Source organism: Nothobranchius furzeri, chromosome 2 (genome assembly GCF_043380555.1).
Source record: "Nothobranchius furzeri strain GRZ-AD chromosome 2, NfurGRZ-RIMD1, whole genome shotgun sequence".
Classification (NCBI taxonomy): domain Eukaryota; kingdom Metazoa; phylum Chordata; class Actinopteri; order Cyprinodontiformes; family Nothobranchiidae; genus Nothobranchius; species Nothobranchius furzeri.
The window spans coordinates 79,702,639-79,728,450 of NC_091742.1; the positions used below are offsets into that span (position 1 = coordinate 79,702,639).

At 46.6% G+C, this 25,812-nt stretch overlaps 1 protein-coding gene across 2 annotated transcripts in view; it reads left to right on the plus strand.

The window, feature by feature from the left end:
• The window catches only part of LOC129165500 (zinc finger protein 883-like), a 149,659-nt gene that overhangs the window by 74,747 nt on the left and 49,100 nt on the right, over positions 1-25,812 (plus strand). The window contains exons 1-2 of one of the 2 annotated variants that reach the window (XM_070548032.1): positions 7,919-8,401; positions 14,257-14,760. In XM_070548032.1, coding sequence (XP_070404133.1) covers positions 8,392-8,401; positions 14,257-14,760 — 514 coding nt within the window. In that variant the 5' untranslated portion in view covers positions 7,919-8,391. Of the gene's footprint in view, positions 1-7,918; positions 8,402-14,256; positions 14,761-25,812 lie in introns of those variants that run through there. The other variant, XM_054748777.2, reaches the window with a different exon arrangement.

Below are 25,812 nucleotides of genomic sequence, written 5' to 3' on the forward strand. Positions count from 1 at the left end.
TCCGCGCCTGGTCAACAAGGGGCCACAGCTTCCTCCTTTTCTCTCTGTCCTCTTCTGACAAGTCCTCCGCCAGTTTCAAGCTCTTGCTCTTCAGGAAAGTGGAGTTTTTGGCGGAGCGCCACACAGCATCACGGTAGTACCTGGAGATAAAACGTATGACGACTCCTCTTGGTTGATTAGCACCGGGCTTCCTAGGGCCAAGGCGGTGAACGACATCGATGGCATCCGGAAGCTTGGTTTTGGCCTTAGGGAGCAGACCCTGGCATATGTGAATAATCTCTCGTCGTAGATCCTGCTGGTCCTTCTCTTCTAAGCCGTGGAGCTTGAGATTCCAGCGTCGGGAGTAAGCCTCGAGCTGAGAGACACGCTGCTCTGTCTTATCAGAATTAACTTTGCAATCTTTATACAGAGTTTCGCAGCGGTCAACTCTCCCTTTTAGTTCTTTTACTTCAACACAAAGAGCATTAAAGGATTCTTTAACATCCGCAATTTGCTTGGTGTTTTCTGTGACTGCCAGCTTCACTTCTGCAATCACTGCGGAGTTGTCACTCACCAACTTTTCCAATGCATCTGACCTGTTGTTTATCAGCTGTGTGAGGGAGAAAAGCTGGGAGAGGATTGCATCCATTGTCGAGTCTTCCACTCGTCTCCATTTAGGTGCAGGCGAGTTGACCGGGGTGACAGGGAGAGGCGGAAAACTATCTTCCAGTAACGAGACCTTCGGTGGATCCGCATCTGACTCGAGATAGTCATGCATATTGTCAATTAGCATGTTGTTGGTCTCTGGCAGATCAGCGGGAGCTAGCATAGCAGCCTTGTTAGTAGAGCACGTGCTGATCAGCACCTTCTTTACATCACTCTTCCTCCTCTCCTGGGGTTTCATCTTACCAGCAGACGTAGCCATAGTGCAGCCAAACAGACGCGACAGATAACTAAAGGCGAAAGTTCAGTTTGTTCACTCTAACTATATAGAAAACAGTTCGGTTTGCGGAGCTCAGCGACGCACGTCCACTCAGAGGGCCATCTTGGTTGACACCCCCCCCCCCGAGCAGATCTTGTACCGACACCGCCGTTCTATTTCGTCTAGTCTTAGCCCTTAAGCGAGCTGCTATTGGAAGGGTGATCTCAGCATCAGCCAATCATGAAGAGCTTAAATGTACGCCCAACACGTGGGCACCCCTTGTGGGTTATATAAGTGGAGCGACTCCACTGTTCGCCTCCGTTTTCTCTTCACGCCAAGCTTAAGAGCTTCCTTTAAGAGCAAATATACAAGAAAAATCTACTCACCGACCATGTCAAGCGACGCCAGGACCTGCCCGGCCTGCCAGACGGGCTTCATCTCCAGCGGCGACCTGCACGCCAAGTGTGAGGTCTGTCTCGGGGCTCACCACGCTGGCCTGGCCTTAACCCCCAGGCCTCGTGCCCGTTTTGTACCGCTCTGCCCGTGGCTGAAAAGGTGCACCGGGTCGAGTACTTCACCCCCTCCACCGATGAGGAAATTCCGGTGGCTGGCACGTACTCGCTGGACAAGGCGTTACGGTTCTTCAACGTCTGACTGGACGATGTCATCGACAGCGAGGAGTACGACGAAGCTGGCTGCCATAGCCCTTCTTCCCTCCTGTACAACACGGAGGTCGACCACGAGGCTGGCTGCCATAGCCCTTTTTCCCTCCTGTACAACACGGAGGTCGAGAAGCCTCGTGAGGAGCACGACGAGGCTGGCTGCCGCAGCCATTATTCCCTCCTGTACAACACAGAGGTCGACGAGCCTCGCTCAGCGGGTCCTTCTGCCCCAGTGGCTTCTCGCTCCTCCCTGCCAGCAGTTGGACCACTGCTCCAGGAGCTGCCCGCCATCATCTCCGCGGCTGCGACCCGCAAGCGGCTAGCCGTTCCAGAACCGGCTCCCCTGAGGCAGATGAATTGGCGGGAATTTTCGGGGCAACACAGACGCGCCGTCCAGAACCCGTCTGGCCGCACTTCCCCGCTGCCATGAGCTGCTGGTCCGCCGCCTTCTCCGAGCCTGCCAGGCTCGAGGCGCCAATTTCCACATATGCGCCCATTACCAAGGTCGAGGGCTTCTCCGACCTGGACTGGCCATCCGTTCCCCCACTGGAGCCGGACTTGGCCTCGCTGCGTGGCGTCAAGAACCACCTCACTGGACCGCGAGCAGTTCCCGCTAAGCACGACCAGCTGCTGAGGCGGCTCGCCGATCGCGCACACCAGTGCGCCTTCCAGACCGGCGCTGCAGGAAATAACATCACCTTCTCGCCTTTGGCGTTTCCAAAATGGTGGAGGAGCTTGACTCTGTCAAGTCAAAAAACCATCATTACTAAAACTGCTGATGCCATCCTCAATCTGTGCGCTGCTGTACTCACCGGTTTTGCTCGCATTGCTGCCTGGCAGACCCTTATCCAGCGGCCTTGTGGCTCAAGGCCCTGCCCTCCATTCCTGAACACCTGCACAGGGAGATGCTGGAAGGCTACATCACCTCTGACGTTCTCCCCATCTTACGAGCGTCATCTAGAGGGCTCAGCCCCTGAACTTTCAGCCACGGTGCGAGACCTGGTCCACTCTCGGTCAGCCTCGCACTCCGGCCGTTCCCCCAGAGGATGGGACGAACGGCGAGGAAACTCCATGCGCCCAGCTGCACGACCCGCCCCGCAGAGCCGGCCTCCCGCTGAGCCGGTACCAGGGAGTTGGCGGCCAACGGTTCTGAAGGAGACAGCCTTGGCATTCTCAGTCACAGGAACCTCGCCGAAAACGACCACGAAAACGACTCGATGGGGGGAATGTGTGTGCTTATGGCTGCAATGTTAACTCTGTGAATGATTTGGTTTTGAAATAAAACCCAAAAAACGACACATCGAGAGCACAATCCTACAGTCCTCTGCAGAACCTTCTGCCGAATCCTCACACATGATGTTCCCCGCACCAAGCACTGCAGCACATCTGCATGTTCACACAGTCGGACTCGGTCATGTTATACGGTTAGCTGTAAGGGTGCGCTCCATTTGCGCACCACCCCCAGCCTACGGCCAGGCCCGACTCATCCCGCTTCCCCCACAACGTTGGGTGGGACGGGATGTCATGGCGCTGTCGCGACCACGCGCAAAGCGCGCACATTGCGCGGCTTCATCCGCTGGCACTTTGTCGTTCCCGTGCACAGGCCCAGCTCCCACTCGTCCTTCATCCTTGGACTCCACGCTCTGCAGTGCGGATCAGCCTCTTCCAGCTGTTTCACACTCGCCCTTTCAAGCACAGCCCTCCATGGGTCGCTCCCAGTTCTCTGGTACGAGCGACGGCGGTAAGGGCGCGAAACCAATCCTCAGACGTTGCTCACGTGACCTCGAGCACACGTCCGCTGTCGGAACACGCGCACGAATGCCTCCCTTTGGCTACTCGCTAGCCCAGCGCACTTTCTCCAAATGTCTGGAGACCGCGCTGCAGCCACTGCGCACGGCGGGAACGAGGGTTTTATTTTACCGGGACAATCTGCTCTGATGCGCCCGGTCTGAGGGCGGGGCGTCAGAGCAAACCAGGAATTTAACAGAGCATCTGTCAACCCTGGGGTTTTCTATAAACTGGGGGAAGAACTCCATTCTTCTATCCCAGTCGATTATGTTTCTCGGGGTGGAGCTGAATGCCTCCCTAATAAGAGCACGTTCGTCGCCGGTGAGAGCGGCAGATCTCACCACGGTGATCTCCCGCGTGCAACCCCGCAAGATCGTGAGAGTCCTGTTGGTTATGAGACTTCTGGGCATGATGGCTGCAGCCCACTCGGTGGTGCAGCTGGGGTTGTTGCACTCGAGGCGCCTGCAAGTTGGTTCATCCGCCTCTGGGTACACCCGATGCGTCAGAAGAGACGTATGTTGAGGGTTCCCCCCCTCAGTGGGCGGGGACCTCGCTCACTGGGGGAATCCCTGCATCATCTCACACGGGATTCCCATCTGACGTCCTGCATCACACGTATCTGTGTTTACGGATGCGTCACTGTCTGGGGTGGAGGGCACGTGCTTGTCCCATACGCGGCAGATCGCTGGCCCTCCCACACGCACGAGCACATAAATGTGTTGGAGCTTATGACAGTGAGGAATGTGTTCAGACACTTCGCTGCCCTTCTCGATGGCCGTCATGTCGAAGTTCACACAGACAGGCAGGTGGCGGCAGCCTACATAAATCACCAAGGGGGAGTTCGATCCCCCCCTCTATTGTGCATAGCCACATATTTACTGTGTTGGGCACATGTCCACCTGCTGTGCCACCTACATTCCGGGGATCCTGAATGTAGCGGCAGACATCCTGTCGAGAAGGGGGTCCCCGCGACTCCGACTGGCATCTGCATCCCGCACTTATATCACAGATCTGGATCAGGTTTGGGGAACCGTCTGTGGATCTGTTCACGGCTCGCGAAAACGCTCAGTGTCGCCTGTGGTTTTCCCTGAGTCTCCGGGACCACCCCCCGATCGGAGCGGACGCCTTCTCACACCGGCCCGGGCCTCGAGCGCTCCTTTATGCGTTTCCACCAGTCCCTCTGATTCCCCGTCTCCTGGACCGAGTTCGGTCAGAACAGCTCTCGGTAATTTGGCTCCCAGACGCATGTCCGCGTCATGGTTTCCGGACCTGCAAGCGCTACTGTCCGGCTCCCCGTGGAGACTCCCGCGAAGGGAGGACGCCTCTCCCCAGGTGGATGGGATAATCAAACATCCTCCGGAAATAGGCCATCGGCTGTGGGTCTGGCCGCTGAGCGGTCACGCTCAGGGTTTCTGGGCTGCCGCATGGTGTGGTCACCACGATTCAGAGTGCGCGGGCGCCCTCTACCGTTGCATCTTACGCTGCTAAATGGGCAGCTTTCTAGAACTGGGGCGCAGAGCGGAATGTTCAAGCGCTCTCCTGCCAGCTGGCGGATGTCCTAGCGTTTCTACAGATACGGACGGACAGGGGCCTCGCATTCAGCACTATTAAAACATATGCTGCAGCTATCTCATCCTGTCACCAGGGTTTTGGTGATAGGTCTGTTTTCAATCATCCCCTCACAAAACGTTTTCTAAAAGGTGTCAGAAGGAACAGACCTGTGTCCCGCCCGCTAATTCCCCAGTGGGATCTAACGGTGGTTCTGCGTGGCTTATCTAAAGCCCCATTTGAACCCTTGGACCAGGTCTCACTCAAGTTCCTGTCACTTACAACTGCCTTGCTGCTGGCACTGGCATTAGTCAAGAGAGTGAGCGACCAAACCGCCCTCTCAGTGGCTCCCGCATGCCTCAGGATCCGGGAAGATGGCGGGTCTGCTGTTTTCTGCCCCAACCCAGCCTTTGTGCCCAAAAAACATTAATACTTCCTTCAAATCCAGGTCAGTTTCATTGGCTGGACTTTTTCCTCCTCCCCATAATTCTGAGGAGGAGGCGGCTTCCCCTCTTCTCTGCCCGGTGCGCGCGCTCGCACGATATGTGTCACGCACTTCAGGGATTCGCCGCTCACAAAGCCTGTTTATGCACTACAGGGAGTCTTCCCTTGGGCAAGCGCTGTTGGCCCAGCACCTTTGACTCAGGCTATGTGACGCCGTTTCACTCGCTTACACATCATCGGGGCTGGATCCTCCTGAGACACTCAGGGCTCACTCAGCCAGAGGGATTTCCTCTTCTGTGGCGCCCCACAGTGGTGTGTCAATGGCAGTCATTTGTCAGGCTGCTTCATGGGCTTCACCCTGTTCCTTTACTCGTTATTATTTACGAGATGTGTCTTCAGGATCCATCACTCGTTCAGTGCTTGGACCTCAGCAGGCTGAGTGAATGCATTATGGCACCTCATCAGCCCTGCTTGAATGAATTTCATCCTCTTGTGGATGATATTTTTTAGTGGTGGCCCCACTCTTCTCTCTGGCTGCCTCAGCCTTTTAAGCCCTGGGCTGAGGCTGAGCTACCCCCACTAAAAGGAGACATGTTGGGTGTGTCCATTGGTTGAGCTAACCAGTGTGGCGTAAACCCATCCAGCTGCGCATTATTCCAATAGCAGCTCGCTTAAGGGCTAAGACTAGACGAAATAGAACGTTGGTTACGTATTGTAACCCCAGATTCTATGAGTCTAGTCGCAGCCCTTAAGCCACTTGGCCCCACTGGTTCTGTTAGGACTAAGAGCCATCGGAGGCAAACAGTGGAGTCGCTCCACTTATATAACCCACAAGGGGTGCCCACGTGGTGGGCGTACATTTAAGCTCTTCATGATTGGCTGATGCTGAGATCACCCTTCCAATAGCAGCTCGCTTAAGGGCTGCGACTAGACTCATAGAATCTGGGGTTACAATACGTAACCAACGTTATTGAGCTCGGGGGTAGCTCAACAGGGGGGCGTGTTTTGTCGGAGTGGGGGTGGGGGTGTTGGTGGGGTGTGTGCCGGGGGCGTGTTTGGCCGGGGCTACTTCTGCAGCTAGGTATTATTGGTTTCCTCCCTTGTTTACGGAAGTAGCTGCACTACGAAACAGTAGCTGTATTTTGGAACAGTGGTCGCGTAAGCTGGATGCGTGTGGATCGCGGTGAGTATTCTGATCAGCTGTTAAAAAGCAGATTGGTGATAACTGATATAGGCTATATACAGACAGAGGCGACATTTGGAAGCCTGACGAAAGCTGTAACGTTACCGCGTGCTGTTGGAAAAGAAGCGTGCTTGCCTTCTAAGTGATCTACTGCTGTCGGCGTGGTGTATATGTGTGGCACGCCCCCTCCCTGCACGCTCAGTACGAATATTCTTTTCTTGGGTTAATAAGGTTTATTACCTTTTGTTTTTTTTAGGACCCGAGGTGTTGTGGTGCTATGACAAAGTGTTTTGAGTCACTGTTGTGACCCCCCCTCTCCCTCCACAACCGAGGAGCGGTTCGACAGAGCGGACCGACCTATCGGGAGCTGTTTGGGCCACCGCTCACTCAGAGCATAACCGAGGATTTTAACCAGTGCTGGTGCTCCTCCGCGAGACATTCTCCCACCCAGCGTGTTGGTTGGAGTGGAAAGGGAGATCTTCTCTCCCCTCTGACGCATGAGGATTTTGGAGCACTATTGTACATTTTAACAGAGTTTATTTTATTGTGGTTTTTAACTTTTGTTTTGCCCAGGCTGGAGCCAAGGGTGGTGGCGGTGGTTCTTCTGTGTGCGAGTTGGTGTGGGCCCCCTTCACATCTGTGTGACTGTTCACTGGTGCTTTGGGTGATTTTTGGTATTTAGTTTGTGTTGTTGCTACAACCTCCAGTGGGTCCACCTTACCTTGGTAAGCTCCAGCCTGGTAACACTAATTATTTTCTTTTCCTTGTTTTAATTCTCCCTTTCTATTTTTAAATTAGTAGTTGAAATTGCTGTCCTTTTAACAAAACACAAAATAAAATTGTGGACTTTGCGTACACCTCGTTTCTGCCGCCTTTCTGAGAGCATTGAACCTATGTGTGCCTAAAGGTACCAATTTTATTTTCCTTGGGTGAAATTCCCAAGGTGGCGTTGTTTTAATCTTTTAACTTAACATACTGTTTAGTACCAGCAAACCCATACCACCACTGCATAAGATTTTTTTTCTGATTGGCTTAACGAACTGACCTGTATTGGAATGTTTACTGTGTGAAGTGCCTTCAGACGACTCTTGTCGTGATTTGGTGCTTCTTAAATAAACTGAAATGAATTTTATCATGACCAAATCGTCTTGGGATGCATTTCCTGTTCCTTTTGAGCGCAGCAATCTGTACTAAATACCTTCACTAAAACAATTAGGTTATGGGTCAGAAGTATAACAAAATGTAGTGTACTTGTTTTTTTGGGGGGGGCTTTTGACGAAACCGTTAAAAAAAACATTACGACAAATGTTTTGTCTGAAAACCACCAGAGGAAGTTATGTGTGAGAGCCAGGTGTGTTTTATTCTGCTCCAACAGGGGGCGGTAGTGCACCTTTACGCTGGTCACCGACCACCGGAAGTAGCAGAAACCAGAAGCTGCTAGCAGAGCTAGCTTGTTGTTGTTCTGGTGTGTGAGGAGAATATTTGAGGCTCTGCAGTAAAAATGTCTTCACTTCAGTCTCTGGGAGAGTTGATCAGCTAAAGCGACTAACTGCTGCTGCTGGTGCAGAAATCTCACCAGGCTGTGGAAACTTCCTTCTCCTCCTCAACAACTTGGTGGAGTTCTTTCCAGAACCAGAGAAGATATTCTGCGGTCTTCGTGACAATCGGAGCTCCAGAATCAGGTTGTGGGTCAGAACATCTTTTCTCTAGACTTCCTGCCCTCTGGATCTGCTGCTGTTCCTTTGGCCGGAACCAAAGCCTTGGATCTTTAATCTCCTGCGTTGTTCTGAAGCGGCATCTTAATCAGCTCTCCTGCAGCTGGGACTGATTCATCGTGTGTTCTTCACCACCTGGACCTGGACAGCATGGACACAGGTACTGGTGGATGAATGAATGAATGAATATATTGTCAGTATATTGTAACCCTGGCGTCAGATTAAGTTACCACTTATTGAAAAAGTAATAATAAATAGGCCAGACTCTAGGTCCAACAGGATTACCTTACAAATTACCAGTGAGTGGGAAATGGAATAGCTGGATCCAAAGAATGAGCAAAAAAACACAGTTGTACCAGATTTGGAATTTTATATAGATATATGAAAATAGAACAAAAAATACAGCAGCTGCAAAAGACATATAATTAAACAATTGGGCCTTTCCCCCTATATCAGTAAACCTAGTTGGGTTGAGTTCAAAGTCAGTCTTTTTGGTCGTAGTCTAGTCAAAAAGAAAGTCTCCTCGGTCTTGTAAAACTCAGGTCCAGTGGTCTGAGTGGTTACCACTGGAATGTTCGCTCAGTATAGAAGAATGATGTTCTCCTGATCGGGATTCAGTTCAGTTCGGGCACAGACTCACCATCTCCATCCGGAGAGAATCCAGGACTCCAATCCACTTCAGTCCTGTACCGAGCATAAAAACCTAGCCTGCGCAACAATAATGCAATTATTGTATACAGATAAATAAAATTCTCATCTCTTATTCTCACAGCTATAGCTTTTACAATCTTTTCTTTCTTCATCCTTCAAATTACCATAGTAACCATTTACATGCATGTACATTTCTTTTCTCAAAATACATTTTGGCAATGCATGAAACATGTTTAACGTAACTAATAGTTTGAATCTTTTTTTTCCAGTTTTTAACCAGTTTTTTTAAACAAGGATTATGATTAGCGTGTAACCATAGAATAATATAAAAATTACACAATAACAATATGATAATCAACAAAACTGCCACTTAAGATCCACAATATTCACATTCATTTGGAAAAATAAAACAAAAATAATTATTTGTTCCCTTCTGTTAGCAGATTTACCATTAACATCCATTAAAATGAACTCAATTAGTCAATTAGCTTTAGTTAGCAGGTTGCTAGCAGAGCTTAGCGAGCACATGGGGTTAACTCACCGAGATGAGGTATTAGCGTGCTTGAAGCGCCAGCACAGCCACCTGGTCTCTCTAGCGTGGGCTCCACGCAACCCACTATAACACATAACCTAAATTAGCCGTCTAGAAAACACAAATACTCTTAAACTTCTGTTCTGTATAGCAACTCACCCAATCAAAGGTATGTATGGCTTGACTCAATCTCCTGAAATATGGTTCAGTGCGGCTCCTCTGCAATCTTCCTCCAGCTCTCCAAGGAGCAAAATACGGCGCATGAGTCGTTCACCTTGTAGGAAGGCGGGAATAACGCCACTCTCAACTAATGAGAGGGCAAGTTTAACTCGACGGGAGCGCCAACCGGAATCAGGAACGAACTAAGGAATTACACTTCAGTCTTTTCAAACTAAAAATATTTTCCGAAATGAAAGCATGGAAGTAAGCTGATACAAAAAATAAAATAAAATTAAGGCGTTTTATCTACTGGGTTACATTATGGTGGGACATTACAGTGAAATTATGAGAATGAGGTTCAATCTTTAAAATAATGATCTGTATATGTTTAGCACTACTGGAGTTCTAAAACCCCCCAAAGCGTTTTACATCACAGTCATTCACTCATTCACAGACTGTTGTAGAACCTTGAAGTTTTAGAGTGAATAGATCTCTCCAATGAATGATTTTTGAAGCCAAGTATAGTGGTCAGGTGACTCATTTTGATCCAAAGAATTTTTTTGTTTTGAGGGGAGTTAAAGTCCCAAAGTCATCGTCACACACTGGTGAAGTTACGTCCTGCATTTGACCCGTCCCCATGGGGAGCGGTGAGATTAAGTTGTGGGAACTATTTGGTCTTCTGTCGGGTTTCAGTCACTACGAGAATCAGTCAGAGACAGGAGAGGTTTTCATCTTGTTCACAACCTACCTTTGTTGTAGCATCAGTCACACATCATCATTTGACCAATCATAGTTGGGGAGACAGCATGCTGCAGACACGACAGCAGCGGCGCTGACAGCACGTACGACTGCTGTTGCTTCAACATGTCGCTGTGGTTTGGAGCTTAAAGGCCCAGTGTGTAAAAACATACTACTCTTTAGCGCCACGCAGTTCAGAGTAAGTATTGCAGCTCCGGTAGCCCACACTAGGGTTGGGCTGTTTTTCCATTGGTCCATCATTAGTCCAATAAATGACGATGGGCCGTGGTTTGTGCATGTGACTGATTAAGGTATGATTTACTGACTGATTTGTGAACACAGAAGAAGTCTAAAAATTGATTATTTTATGGATGCACGCCACAAATTAGAATTTTCTTTTTGGTTAACTCATTCACTGCCAGCCGTTTCTTGATCAGAAAAGCTCTTCGCTGCCAGCGTTTTTCAGCATTTTTACAGTTTTTTTAAGAGTCACTGAACATTGCTCTATGATGATGTCAACGCCAAAATTACCAAAACAAAGTGGAGACTCACCTCTTACATCAGGAAGAATCTGCGCGTTTCGAGCGTTATTCGTTCTTTCATATCCGTTGTGGAATTGTGATTGGTAGAAGCTTTTCCGGTTCTCGCCTCACTTTTTTTTACAGCAGTGGCCCAAATCGATCTCCTAACACATAGCTTTTCTGCTTCCTGATCATGTGACGTGTAGGGATGGGTACCGAATTCGGTACTTTTTAAGGTACCGACCAAGCACCGATTCACGTCATTTCAAATGGTGCCTCGTTTCGGTACCCGTCCATTATAACGAGAACTTGCCTAGACAGCTGCGCATGCGCAAGAGCATTATGTCGTCGCTCGCTGCGAACCAGTTGTAAACAGAGCAGCATGGTAGAAAGAACGCACGCTAAAGCTTGGGTCCACTTCACTAAATGTGATGGGTAACTGGATGATGATGATGAAACCAGCGACAACGATCTAAGTGAGACATCCTCATCTTAATCTGCTCCGGTAGGTAAATATAATTAGCTTGATATGTTAGCTTCCGTTTCGCTAATGGTGTATTCGCTTTCTCCTCGGAACTCCAAATTCCCAACTAGAAGAACATGAACGCGCTCTAAAGTTTGGCTTCACTTTACTAAATGTGACGGGTGATTGGGTGAAGACGAAACCAGTGACAACGATCTAAGTTTGAGGCATCATCGTTTTAATCTGCTCCAGCAGCTAAATAAACTGTTTAAGATAACGTTAGCTTGGTATGTTCGCTTCGATTGCTACCATTGTTATCAGCTAATGGTGCGTTCGCTTTCTCCTCGGAAATTCTAACTTCCCAGTAGGAAAAATCAAATGAACAAAGATGGCAAAAGTAATGAAGATACACAGTAAATTTAGTTCACAGTAAAGATGTTTGCTTCATTTTAATTATCAGCTTATAAAACTACAAGGACGATGTTAAAATACAAACAGTTGTATGTTATTTATCGTGATATATATCAAATATTGTTATATATTGAGAAAAATATATATTTAATTATAAAAGAGAATTAATATAATAAACACCCAAAAGTATCGAAAATTGGTACCGTTAAGTACCGGTATCGATTCGTAGGTACCGGGAATTAGTACCGGATCGATTAAAATGTCAAAGGTACCCATCCCTAGTGACGTGTAACCAGGGTCCGAAATTAAATTTTTTACTCACCGGCCAAGTTGGCCGGTAGATGATGAAAATCTACCGGCCAAGCATATTTTTTACCGGTCAAAATTCTAAATGATTTAGATCTACCTAAAGCATGTTATTCTATATTATGTTGATTCCAAACAGAGTGACAAAATAATTAAAACATCAATTAATAAGGAAAACAACTCTTTTGTCATTTTTACTATTTATTTATTTTTAGAGATGTTTTTATGAACTCTTTCATTGAAATCTAGTCAGACTCCTTGTTTTCTCTGTTCATGAAGTCTGGCCTCCTGCTTCTGATACTGTCTTTGTGCCAAAGCATTACAGCCTCATTTGGGTCATAGTCCTTGATCTCTGGAGAACACAGCTGCACCAAGAAAATATCTGAAAGTGTGTCAGGGTTGTCACGGTAACCGGTGTAGCAGTAAACCCCGGTAAAAAAGTAGACAATAATAATAACCGTCTTGTTTTAAAAAATATATATATCTCGGTGGATTACCGTGGCTGCGGTGTAGGCGCGGTGACCCTTACCAGCCACCGTATCATCTGCTGGAAGTTGCCGGCGGCACATGCGCACTTTTTTGTTTATGACCAAAACTTTCTTTAAGCTAAAGCTGAAATAATGGCAGGAGGAGACGGCACTCGGGACATTTATTATCCCTCAAAGAAGACAAAGTCGGAAGTATGGGCATGTTTTGGATGTTTGAAGAATGCCGAGGGACAGTTGTCTGTGAAACCCAGCAACGCTACGTGGCCATCATAATGTAGCCATTGTCTCACGACTCCGCCCTCTCCAGTTCGCCACTTTTCACAAAATCTTCTGGTTGCCACTGGTCCTGGTGGTTTTTCTTCCAGTTCGACGAGTTTTCTTTTGGAAGGCTGGCTGACTCCAGTTAAAAACCGCCACATTTCACCGCTAGTTTTAACACGAAGTTAACTGCTAACTTGATAAACTGATTGAATGGGATAGGTGGAAATGACGTTGGATGCGGCGCTCACGTTTCACGTACGTTTGTGTACGTTGCATGCAGGCGGGAGGAGTATCAGAAATCCATGGAAGATGACTGATAAACATAACTAATATGGTGCAAATATTTACTCGCCAGGTGGCAGGTAGAGCTCAAAAATTTACTCGGCAAATGGAGCAATTTACTCGCATTTGGCGAGTGGCGAGTGTTAATTTCGGACCCTGCGTGTAACGTATGCGGATGAAGATCGGCTTTAGAGCTGGGATGTTTGTTCTCACGGTGCGAGGGCTCGTTGCGACGCCGACACAGTAAAAAATTGACAGTTAAAGAGTTGTTAAAGTGCTGAAAGGAAGTAGGGCTGAAACGAATCATCAAATGGTTCGATTCATTAAGTACCTTGATTCATTTTTTTACTGATTCAAAGCTTCGTTAAACGTGCGCTCCACAGTCTGAACACATTTTTCTGGAGCTCTACGTGGTGATTTCTGTGCTGTGGCAGAAAAAAGAGAAACCAGCAACGACGGAATCCATTGTTAGAGGCAGAAACAGTGGCCTTTTATTGTGGGCAGTATAAGGTACACCTGTGCACTACTCATGATGTTGGATCAGCATCTTGATGTGGCACACCTGTGAGGTAGGATGGATTATCTCAGCAAAGCAGAAGTGCTCATTATCACACATTTAGACTGATTTGTGAACAATGTTTGAGAGAAATGGTAATATTGTGTATCTGGAATGAATTTTAGATCTTTAAGTCCATCTCATGAAAAACTGGAGCAGAAACAAAGGTGTTGCATATATATATATATATATATATATATATATATATATATATATATATATATATATATATATATATAACACTAAATCTCCCAAAATGCTTATTAGTAAGATTCCTTCGCTTTGTAATGCTCTAGCCTGCTGAGAGCTTAAAAGTTAAGGATTGTTACTGACAGCAGCTACATCTAAGTGTTTATTCATTTTCCTTTTGACTGAATAGTTGCTGATTTTATCTCGGAGACGTTTCTCCTCACATAAGCTTCAGATCTAAAGCTTGGGTTGTGAGTAGGAGGCTTAGAAGTTATGGTCGGAAACAAACACGCTGATTGGGATGGAAGTTTTTATTGTTCCTAAAGTAGAAATATGTTTTTATCTAAATTAAGTTCATGTTCTTGTTCCTTTTTCCCACATCATGTAGCCAGTATCACTCATGGTGTAAATATAAAGGTATGGTGGTCTGTAACATCATGTGTCTGTGTTTCCTACAGATGTTCCACAGCTGGTGCTGGTTAAAGCAGAAGCTCCTGAAGAACAGAGTGCTGGTGTGGACCAGCTGGACTCAGAACACCTCCACATAAAGGAGGAACAGGAGGAGCTCTGGACCAGTCTGGAGGGAGAGCATCTCTGTTTGAAGGAGGAGACTGAAGCTGTCGGGTTTCCTGTTACTGCTGTTTCTATAAAGAGTGAGGATGATGAAGAGAAACCTCTGGTCTCACAGCTTCATCAGCAGCAAATAGAAGACAGAGATGTTCCAACCAGCAGCTCAGCTGACCAGATGGCAGCAGAAAATGGTGGAGGAGCAGGAACTAGCAGGAACCCAGATCTGAACCCTCATGAACAAACGTCTGATTCTTCAGAGACTGAAGTTAGTGGAGATGACGAAGATGATGTTGATGATGGTGTGAATCTGGACTCTGAGCTGTCAGACTCTGGGTCTGAAACTGGAGACGAGGATGATGACTGGAATGAGAGCAGGTCTTCTGAGTCAGATGGTAAGTCTGTCAAGTTCTTCACAAGTGGTCTCTCCAGAGACACGTGAGGGAGACAAGTCATCCAGCAATAAGGTCTTCAGACTGTTTGGTTAATAAGAAATGTGTTAGAGTGAAGCAACATGTAGACTCGTGCAGGAAAGTCCAGAAGAAACCTAAATCATTTAGTCATGATGACTGTAGAGAAAGGTTTACTACAAATGTAAATAAACAAATCACATGAGAGTCCACACATAGCAGCTGCTGTTCCAGAGTAAGGAGTTCTGCTTCTGGCCGCTAACAAGATGGCGCCTGTGTTTGGAATAGCCACAGGTCTGTTTCCACATTGCCGCCTGGCCACGGGGCAGCGCTGTGTCTCCGTCCATGTTTCCTCGGGTCTGTTTATCCTGGTTCTTCAGTGGTTTCCCTTCCTGTTCCCTCCATGAGTGGACTTAGGGATTTTATCAATAGCCCAATACCTGCAGCTGGAGAGAGAGGAGAGACAGCAAGCAGACAAGTCACCAAATTGCAATCAGGGGCAGAAGCTCAAGGCAACTGCCCCGAGTTTCTGCTCTGAGTTTATTTATAACAAAGATAAGACAGTGTGTGTGTGTGGGAATGCTTTCAGGCATAGAATACATTTAGTTAATATTAAACATAACATTTCCATAACATAATCCCTCCTGTTTATCCAAATAACCAAACAAAAAGAAAACAAAGAACAACTAAAATAATAAAACACGATAAGGCAAACACAACTGACAATAACAAACAGCAGTTTACAGAGACACAAGTGAGATAATGGAAATCAGTTAAATTAACACCATCATAAACTAAAGAAGAGCTATTTCATACATAGTGATGTGAATTTACTGTGATGCAACAATTCTACAATCTAGAGCAGTTCCTGTAAAGAGATTGGGAAGGATCGGAAAGACCATATAATATACAGAAAACATCAGTAGAGTTTATTGAAACATCAGATGAATTTAAAGCTGCAGGTCGCTCACGGCTGTTTCTGTGAATGAGGAGCAGGTAGTATCAATTCATGCAGCTCTAACTATGGCAGAAGCTGAGGCAATCCAGGCGTTCTTCATCAAAGGGCTTGTCCGTGGACTGAGAGTCCCGGTTGAAGAACGGTTTGGAACGGTTAGAGTCCTCGTCCGTTGATCAGGATGGTTTCAGTCTTAAGTTGATGAGTTCCTTGAAGTCCAGGTCTGGAATGCAAGAATGGAGTTTGGGATGTGAGAGTGCACAGTTCACCTTCTCAGTAGGGAGACGTTTGGGTCCTTCCATGGCATGTTGAGGTGGTTGTCCACCTGTCAGGGAGCTGATCTTGTCCCCGAAAGTCCTTCTGAACCTTTGACCGTGAAACCAGGTTGGAGATTGGGTGCAGGTGATTGAAGTAGTTCTCCTTTTCCAGCGTCTCTTCTTCGCTGTGTCCTGTCGTAGTTGCGTCCAGGGGGTCTTCAGCCGAGGTGGGCGCAGGTTACGTTGTCATGTAATAATAATGTTCATGATAATAAATCTCACAACCCAAAGTTGTGATTTTTTTTTTGTTTTCCTGAAATATTTAGTGTTTAGAGCTTTTAATAGTTTAAATCTGTTAGATTGTTACTGATAGCAGCTACATTTAAGTGTTTCAGTTTTCCTTTTGACTTTTGTGATGAGTCGTGCTTCAGCATGTAGGTGTAGATTCTCAGTAGAAAATAGTTTGCATTTTGCAAAAAATCGTGTTGATGAGTTTATTTTAATCATTCCAACAAGAAGTATGTAAATGCCAGAGCAGGTCACTACAAACCCCACAGACGGGAGGGGGGCATTGTAGTTGTCACCTTTTTCCACACCCGAGTTTGCAGATATGTTACCACCAGCGTAATTAGCAGTCTTACTGTATTTACGCTTATCCTTAGCCAGCAGTTTCAGGTAGGATTTAATGTCGCCCGCTCTGGCCCCAGGTAAACATTTGACTCTGGTTGCTGGAGTCTCTGCCACGTTTCTGACTATGGAGCTGCCAATTACCAGAGTTGGGTTGTCAATGGGTGCGTCACTGACTGACCCCAGCAGGGTCTAAAAAAATCCGGTCTCAATCTATTTTTATCCGTCAATGTTTACTGCAGTTACGTTAATCACTTCAGACAAATAGTTGGGTTGGGCATCGTTTGAATTTGAACAATTCCCCTGTTTCAATTCCAGTTCCTAACGATTCCTGATTCTTTCAAGGTCAAAAACATTACATTTTTTAAATGAGCCAACTAACCACAGGTCCCACTTTTGACATGAATTTTAATTCTATGAACAATAACATCACCTTTGTTTAGACTAAAACGTTTTCAAAAGAAAAGAAAGACCATCAGTGTGTTTATTTCTGACCATAACTCACAGCCTTCTATTCACAACCAATATGAAGAAGCCTCTAGGATGAGAAGAAAAACGTCTTCAAGATAACCAGAAATGTCCAGCTGATTTTATATTAAAGCTCAGGATCATCATGTCCAGGATGACAGAGAATCTTCATCTAATGTAGGAAATGTGAGCAGAAGTGGAAGAAATCTAGGTCACAGCCCTCATTTGAAGACATGAGGTCTGCATGGTGTTCCTATCAAATGGCTGTAAAATAGGCAAAATCCACATTTATTATCTGATATTATTAGCTCTAATGAGCATAACCTACGAGTACTAGTCTCTATGATTAATGCTTCTCTGATCTCTGGTCAGGTCCCTGCTTACTTTAAGAACGCTGTAATCCACCCGCTTCTTAAAAAACCGAGTCTTGACTAGGGCTGCAACAACGAATCGATAAATTCGATGAAAATCGATTACTAAAAGCGTTGGCAACGAATTGCGTCATCGATTCGTTGTGTCGCACAACTCTTCCAAAAGCGCCCCCCCTTCCCGCCCGCCGGTGCGCGCAGACAGATCAGCGCGAGGGAGAGCCGGCAGTTGTTTGGAAGAGGAACATGGCAGAAGCAGGGAGAGTCAAAAAAGTAAAAGCTTTTTAAGTTTGGGAGCATTTTCAGTTAAATCAGGCGAAGACATGCGTTACCTGCAACGTTTAGGTCAGACTTGGCATGGCACGGGATGATACAGCGTCTTAAACGCAAGCATGTCAGGATCATCAGCGAGGAAGGAGAGAACTCTGTGTCCGGGTAAATTAAAAACTTTTCAAAAGTGATTCATCCAAGTCCCGGATTATTACACAGGCTAGACATGCCCTAAGCTCGTAAAAAAAGAGTCTAAAGTCGTGAGCGCGACGCTAGATGAGCGGGGGGGACTCGCGCTGCTGCGAACCGGTTCCAAGGCCGGATTAACTGGGCAATTGCCCAGGGCCCACGAACTCTAAAGGGCCCAGGGCACGAGCAGATTACTGTATCTATAATTTCCCGCTTTATGAGGACTATGGTGACCGTACGTTCCGTTTTCCCCGGACGTGTCCACTTTTCACTCTCTGTCCGGCGCGTCCGGACTGCGGGTTCTTGTATTGATGAAAATGTCCGGCTTTTCATCCAGGAGCAGGGATCGAATTATGGGGGAGCTGTATATCCTACACATCCAGGTGAACCGGAAAAAGTTTTCTATATTATATCATTTTTGGACTCTTTGAGCAGAGAGCGGCACAGCACATTTTTACGCAGCGATCCAGGCAGCTGCTTCCAGCGCACGGTCCATTCTCAAAGTGGCACAACCAAAAAACTATAATTAGCACACGATCGTTCATGTCTGCACATGTTCTCTATTTTCTGTCTTATTTGTGCCTGCAGCGCTCTGCTACTGCGGAGCTCATCACCTGTGCTGCGGTGATTTCACCTCACGCAGCATCGAAAACGCGCTCTGCGCTTTGCGGTCAGGAGATCCCTTTGATCTGCCCAAAAGTAACTGATGAGGTGAAAAAGTAAGAATCCAGGCAGCAGTTTTTCTGGAGAATTAAGAGGAGATGCAGGAAGATGAGAGACAGACAGGACAGGAAAATAGTTAAATAAAAACAAAACAAAATTAAAGCTGCAAGCAGCGTCGTTCGGCCCTCGCAGCTCCGCGCCGCTCCGGCCTGGCCGGCAGCCCGGGGCACCAGGGCATGTCTGGCAGAACAGAAACGTCAATCATCCCGTCACCGGAAACAGCAAATGGCCTCCTAGTCCGCACCTCACCCTCACTAAGCATCCCCTCTGAGCTCACCATTAAATTGAATTGTAAGGTTACGGCGTTACGCCAGAATTCGCCATGGCATCAAAGCCCCTCCCTTTCTGGAAAGCTATCAGATTTGAATGGCCATTACAGCATCATGAAGACAGTGCATGACCTAGGTGTCATGTTGACTAAATTAGAGGGGACAAATATGGGCATTTCAGCATAAAATAATAACTTCCTTTAGTCAGGGGGCGGGGCTTAGATGATGTCAGCTGTCCACATTGTCATTGTTTACAGATATGGTCAATGATCACACAGACAAAGTTCGAAAAAGATCTGATCATGCACATGGGAGTTATTAAGTCAAGTAATGGCGAAAGGTCAAAGTTTGAGGCTTAGCCACGCCCACACCTTTCAACTTTTGAAAAATCCGACGGTTGAATTTTTTCCCCTATGCCTTAAGAGTATATAGCAGAAGTTTGAAGGCGATTGGTGAAAAGGGCGACGGAGCATCACTCTCCAAACAACGTGTGCGAAAACCACTAAATCGCGTACTTGGACCAAAATGGCCGACTTCCTGTGCAATTTTGTGCTTGGCTCCAAGAGACTTTTTTGTAGGTCCTGGGACACCACATTAGTGTACCAAATTTCGTAATCCTCAGTGAAAGCATGGCTTGGGGCTATTAGTTTAAATGGTCCTAGGGGGCGCTATTTCAGAAATTAGGCCACGCCCACATATTTCAGCTGTCTATGTCTCTTTGGGGTACGACTAGGATCACTCACCAGAAGTTTCGTAAGGATATCACGATAAATGAAGAAATGAGAGTCAAACGTATTTCCATGGCGTGATGGCGATTTTCGCCATGCTCCCAAAGCCCCGCCTTTTTTTGAAACCTTCCAGTACTGGATACCAAGTGACCTCAAGTTGTCTACTGCTATTTGCCAGAGACTCCTGCTGATTGGGTAAAAGGAGTCCAGTAGGGAGCTGTGAAAAAAAGAGTGGCGCGGCGACAGGTCAAAGTTTGAGGCTTAGCCACGCCCACACCTTTCAACTTTTGAAAAATCCGACGGTTGAATTTTTTTCCCTATGCCTTAAGAGTATATAGCAGAAGTTTGAAGGCGATTGGTGAAAAGGGCGACGGAGCATCACTCTCCAAACAACGTGTGCGAAAACCACTAAATCGCGTACTTGGACCAAAATGGCCGACTTCCTGTGCAATTTTGTGCTTGGCTCCAGAGACTTTTTTGTAGGTCCTGGGACACCACATTAGTGTACCAAATTTCGTAATCCTCAGTCAAAGCATGGCTTGGGGCTATTAGTTTAAATGGTCCTAGGGGGCGCTATTTCAGAAATTAGGCCACGCCCACATATTTCAGCTGTCTATGTCTCTTTGGGGTCAGACTAGGATCACTCACCAGAAGTTTCGTAACGATATCACGATAAATGAAGAAATGAGAGGCAAACGTATTTCCATGGCGTGATGGCGATTTTCGCCATGCTCCCAAAGCCCTGCCTTTTTTTGAAACCTTCCAGTACTGGATACCAAGTGACCTCAAGTTGTCTACTGCTATTTGCCAGAGACTCCTGCTGATTGGGTAAAAGGAGTCCAGTAGGGAGCTGTGAAAAAAAGAGTGGCGCGGCGACAGGTCAAAGTTTGAGGCTTAGCCACGCCCACACCTTTCAACTTTTGAAAAATCCGACGGTTGAATTTTTTCCTCTATGTCTTAAGAGCAGATGGCAGAAGTTTGAAGGAGATTGGTGAAAATGGCGACGGAGCATCACTCTCCAAACAACGTGTGCGAAAACCACTAAATTGCGTACTTGGACCAAAATGGCCGACTTCCTGTGCAACTTTGCACTTGGTTCCAAGAGACTTTTTTGTAGGTTCTGAGACACCACATTAGTGTACCAAATTTCGTACTCCTCAGTCAAAGCATGGCTTGGGGCTGACAGTTTTAATGGTCCTAGGGGGCGCTATTTCAGAAAATAGGCCACGCCCACCGGATGTTCACATCAGATCTTTTGAGGGGCCGGACTAGGATCACTCACAACAAGTTTCGTGACGATATCTTTAGAAATGACGAAATGGAAGGCAAACGTAAGGCCATGGCGGTACGCCTGACTTCGCCGCGCCGCCACAGCCCCACCTTCTGCCGAACACTCCCATAAAGTGACGCCAAGCAACCTCCACTTGTCTTGAGTTACCAGCTACAAGTTTGTGGTGATTAAGTGAAATGGGGCAATTTGGGACCTTTCACAGTAAAACTTGACCTTTTTGGTCCTGAGGGGGCGGGGCTTGTGTGATGTCATCATCCGACCATTCAATTTACTTTGTGGCTGGATGACGAATGACCACAGAAAGTTTGGTAATTCTATTCCTTTCAGTTATGAAGTTATAGCAATTTAAAAAATTTTGGCGAGTAGTCAAACTTCGAGGCCTGGCCCCGCCCCTTCAACATATACGAAAACTCAGAATCCTTGTCTCATTTTGTTCGCCCATTCCTTCTGAGCAATTTTACACAAGTTTTGAGACGATCGTGCGAAAAATGATCGAGCAATCCAATCAGAAACGGACCCTAAAAACGGCAAAACGGCTAAAAATCGCCATTTCAACCCAAAATGGCCGACTTCCTGTTTGATATTGACCATGCTTGCAAGAGACTTTTCTGTGCGGACTGGTGAGTACTACAAGTGTACCAAATTTCATAACTGTACAATAAACTAAGCTTTATGGAGAGGGTTTATTTTCACTTTGTAGGGGGCGCTGTTCAGCCATTTTCTTTGAGATTTTTTTGGGACCTTTAAAATATCAAAATTTTCACTAGGCCTGACAAGTTTGCAAAATATTTTGAGTTTTGGGGTATGTTAAGGTCCCCAAAAAGCCGTTCAAAGCGGGCTAAGAATAATAAAAAAAGAATTAAAGCTGCAAGCAGCGTCGTTCGGCCCTCGCAGCTCCGCGCCGCTCCGGCCTGGCTGGCAGCCCGGGGCACCAGGGCATGTCTTGCAGAACAGAAACGTCAACCACCCCGACACCAGAAACCGCAAATGGCCTCCTAGTCCGCACCTCACCCTGACTCAGCATCCCCTCTGAGCTCACCATTAAATTGAATTGTAAGGTTACGGCGTTACGCCAGAATTCGCCATGGCATCAAAGCCCCTCCCTTTCTGGAAAGCTATCAGATCTGAATGGTCAATACAGCATCATGAAGACAGTGCATGACCTTGGTGTCATGTTGACTAAATTAGAGGGGACAAATATGGGCATTTCAGCATAGAAAATAGACTTCCTGTAGTCAGGGGGCGGGGCTTAGGTGATTTCAGCTGTCCACATTGTCATTTTTTACAGATATGGTCAATGATCACACAGACAAAGTTTGAAAAAGATCTGATCATGCACATGGGAGTTATTAAGTCAAGTAAAGTAATGGCGAAAGGTCAAAGTTTGAGGCTTAGCCACGCCCACACCTTTCAACTTTTGAAAAATCCGACGGTTGAATTTTTCCCCCTACGTCTTAAGAGTATATAGTAGAAGTTTGAAATGGATTGGTGAAAAGGGCGACGGAGCATCACTCTCCAAACGTGTGCGAAAACCACTAAATTGCGTACTTGGACCAAAATGGCCGACTTCCTGTGCGTTTTTGCCCTTGGCTCCAAGAGACTTTTTTGTAGGTCCTGAGACACCACATTAGTGTACCAAATTTCGTAATCCTCAGTCAAAGCATGGCTTGGGGCTGACAGTTTTAATGGTCCTAGGGCGCGCTATTTCAGAAAATTGGCCACGCCCACAAATTTTAGCTGTCCATTTCTATTGGGGGTCAGACTAGGATCACTCACAACAAATTTCGAGGTGATATCTCGATAACTTAAGAAATGAGAGGCAAACGTATTTCCATGGCGTGATGGCGATTTTCGCCATGCTCCCAAAGCCCCGCCTTTTTTCGAAACCTGCCAGTACTGGAGACAAAGTAACCTCAACTTGTCTACTGCTGTTTGCCACAGAATCCTGGTGTTTGGGTAAAAGGAGTCCAGTAGGGAGCTGTGAAAAAAAGAGTGGTTTGGCGACAGGTCAAAGTTTGAGGCTTAGCCACGCCCACATCTTTCAACTTTTGAAAAATCCGACGGTTGAATTTTTTCCCCTATGTCTTAAGAGTATATAGCAGAAGTTTGAAGGAGATTGGTGAAAAGGGCGACGGAGCATCACTCTCCAAACAACGTGTGCGAAAACCACTAAATCGCGCACTTGGACCAAAATGGCCGACTTCCTGTGCGACTTTGCACTTGGCTCCAAGAGACTTTTTTGTAGGTCCTGAGATACCACATTAGTGTACCAAATTTCGTAATCCTCAGTCAAAGCATGGCTTGGGGCTGACAGTTTTAATGGTCCTAGGGGGCGCTATTTCAGAAAATAGGCCACGTCCACAATCTTCAGTTGGCTATTTCTATTGGGGGTCAGACTAGGATCACTCACAACAAATTTTGAGGTGATATCACGATAAATGAAGAAATGAGAGGCAAACGTATTTCCATGGCGTTAAGGCGAAATTCGCCATGCTCCCAAAGCCCCGCCTTTTTTCAAAACCTGCCAGTACTGGAGACCACGTGACCTCAACTTGTGTGCTGCTATTTGCCAGAGATTCCTGGTGATTGGGTAAAAGGAGTCCAATAGGGAGCTGTGAAAAAAAGAGTAGCGTGGCGACAAGTCAAAGTTTGAGGCTTAGCCACGCCCACACCTTCATACTTATTTAAAATCCGACGGTTGAATTTTTTCCTTTACGTCTTAAGAGTATATAGCAGACGTTTGAAGGCGAATGGTGAAAAGGGCGACGGAGCATCACTCTCCAAACAACGTGTGCGAAAACCACTAAATCGAGTACTTGGACCAAAATGGCCGACTTCCTGTGCGACTTTGCACTTGGCTCCAAGAGACTTTTTTATAGGTCCTGAGACACCACATTAGTGTACCAAATTTCGTAATCCTCAGTCAAAGCTTGGCTAGGGGCTGACAGTTTTAATGGTCCTAGGGGGCGCTATTTCAGAAAATAGGCCACGCCCACCGGATGTTCACATCAGATTTTGTGAGGGACCGGACTAGGATCACTCACAAGAAGTTTCGTGACGATATCTTTAGAAATGACGAAATGGGAGGCAAACCTAAGGCCATGGCGGTACGCCTAACTTCGCCGCGCCGCCACAGCCCCGCCCTCTGCCGAAAACTCCCATAAAGTGACGCCAAGCAACCCCCACTTGTCTTGAGTTACCAGCTACAAATTTGTGGTGATTGAGTGAAATGGGGCCATTTGGGACCTGTCATAGTAAAACTTGACCTTTTTGGTCCTGAGGGGGCGGGGCTTGTGTGATGTCATCATCCGACCATTCAATTTCCTTTGTGGGCCGATGACGAATGACCACAGCAATTTTTGTAACTCTGTTACATTCAGTTATGAAGTTATAGCAATTTATATTTTTTTGGCGAGTAGTCAAACTTCGAGGCCTGGCCCCGCCCCTTCATCATATACGAAAACTCAGAATCCTTGTCTCATTTTGTTCGCCCATCCCTTCTGAGCAATTTTACATAATTTTTGAGACGATCGTGCGAAAAATGATCGAGCAATCCTATCAGAAACGGACCCTAAAAACGGCAAAAATGGCCAAAAATCGCCATTTCAACCCAAAATGGCCGACTTTCTGTTTGATATTGACCATGCTTGCAAGAGACTTTTCTGTGCGGACTGTTGAGTACTACAAGTGTACCAAATTTCATAACTGTACGATAAACTAAGCTTTATGGAGAGGTTTTTTTTTCACATTCTAGGGGGCGCTGTTCAGCCATTTTCTTTGCGATTTTTTGGGACCTTTAAAATATCAAATTTTTCACCAGGCCTGACAAGTTTGCAAAATATTGTGAGTTTTGGGGTATGTTAAGGTCCCCAAAAAGCCATTCAAAGGGGGCACGGAATAACAAAAAAAGAATTAAAGCTGCAAGCAGCGTCGTTCGGCCCTCGCAGCTCCGCGCCGCTCCGGCCTGCCCGGCAGCCCGTGGCACCAGGGCACGTCCGCGGAACAGAACCGTCGACCACCCCGACACCAGAAACCGCTAACGGTCACCACATCCGCACCTCACCCTGACTCAGCATCCCCTCTGAGCCCACCATTGTCTCACCACTAAGGCATACCATCTATCTTTACCTCACTGGTGGTGTGATGACAGTGACCCAATTTTATGCTATTCTGACCACGTTTGTTAAAGTTATCGAAGGTTAAAGTTCACTAGGGGGCACTGTGAGCAACTACAGAAAAGTCCCATTGAGGTCAGCTTTGGTTGACATAGATGGTTTTCTGTTTTCTTGCCATAAATCAGACGTTGTGTGTGTTATCTAAAGCCAGTGAGCTGAAAGGGGTGGAGCTACAGGGGTTTGAACCAACAACCACATCAATGTGTTTGGTGCAGTCACGTGATGTCACAAGCCAAGTATAATGCCATTCTGACTTTGTCTTTAGAAGTTAATAAAGTTTGAACCCATCTAGGGGAGGCTGTGACCATTTACAACTAAATGCCATAGAGGTCATCTTTGGTCATCAAAGATGGTTTTCTGTTAATTTGGCATCAATCAAACGTTGCATGGGTCATCTAGAGACAAAAAGATGTAAGTGGGCGGTGTTAAAGTGAATTGAACAAGTGAGCACATACAATGTGTTGATTGCAGTTGTGTGATGACTCTCACCAAGTTTGATATAGGTTGGAGCTTTTTTGCAGAAGTTACAAAGGTTTTTTGAATCTAGGGTGCACTGTCCAAAATTTAGGAAATATTCCATGAAGAAGTTTGTAGGTTTATAACAGTCATTTGTGTGCAGTTTGGTGTGAATTGCATCATGTGAATTGCATCATGCATGTGTTATTCAGGGCCTAATATCTGTCAGGGGCGGAGCTAAAGTGATATGAACCAATTACT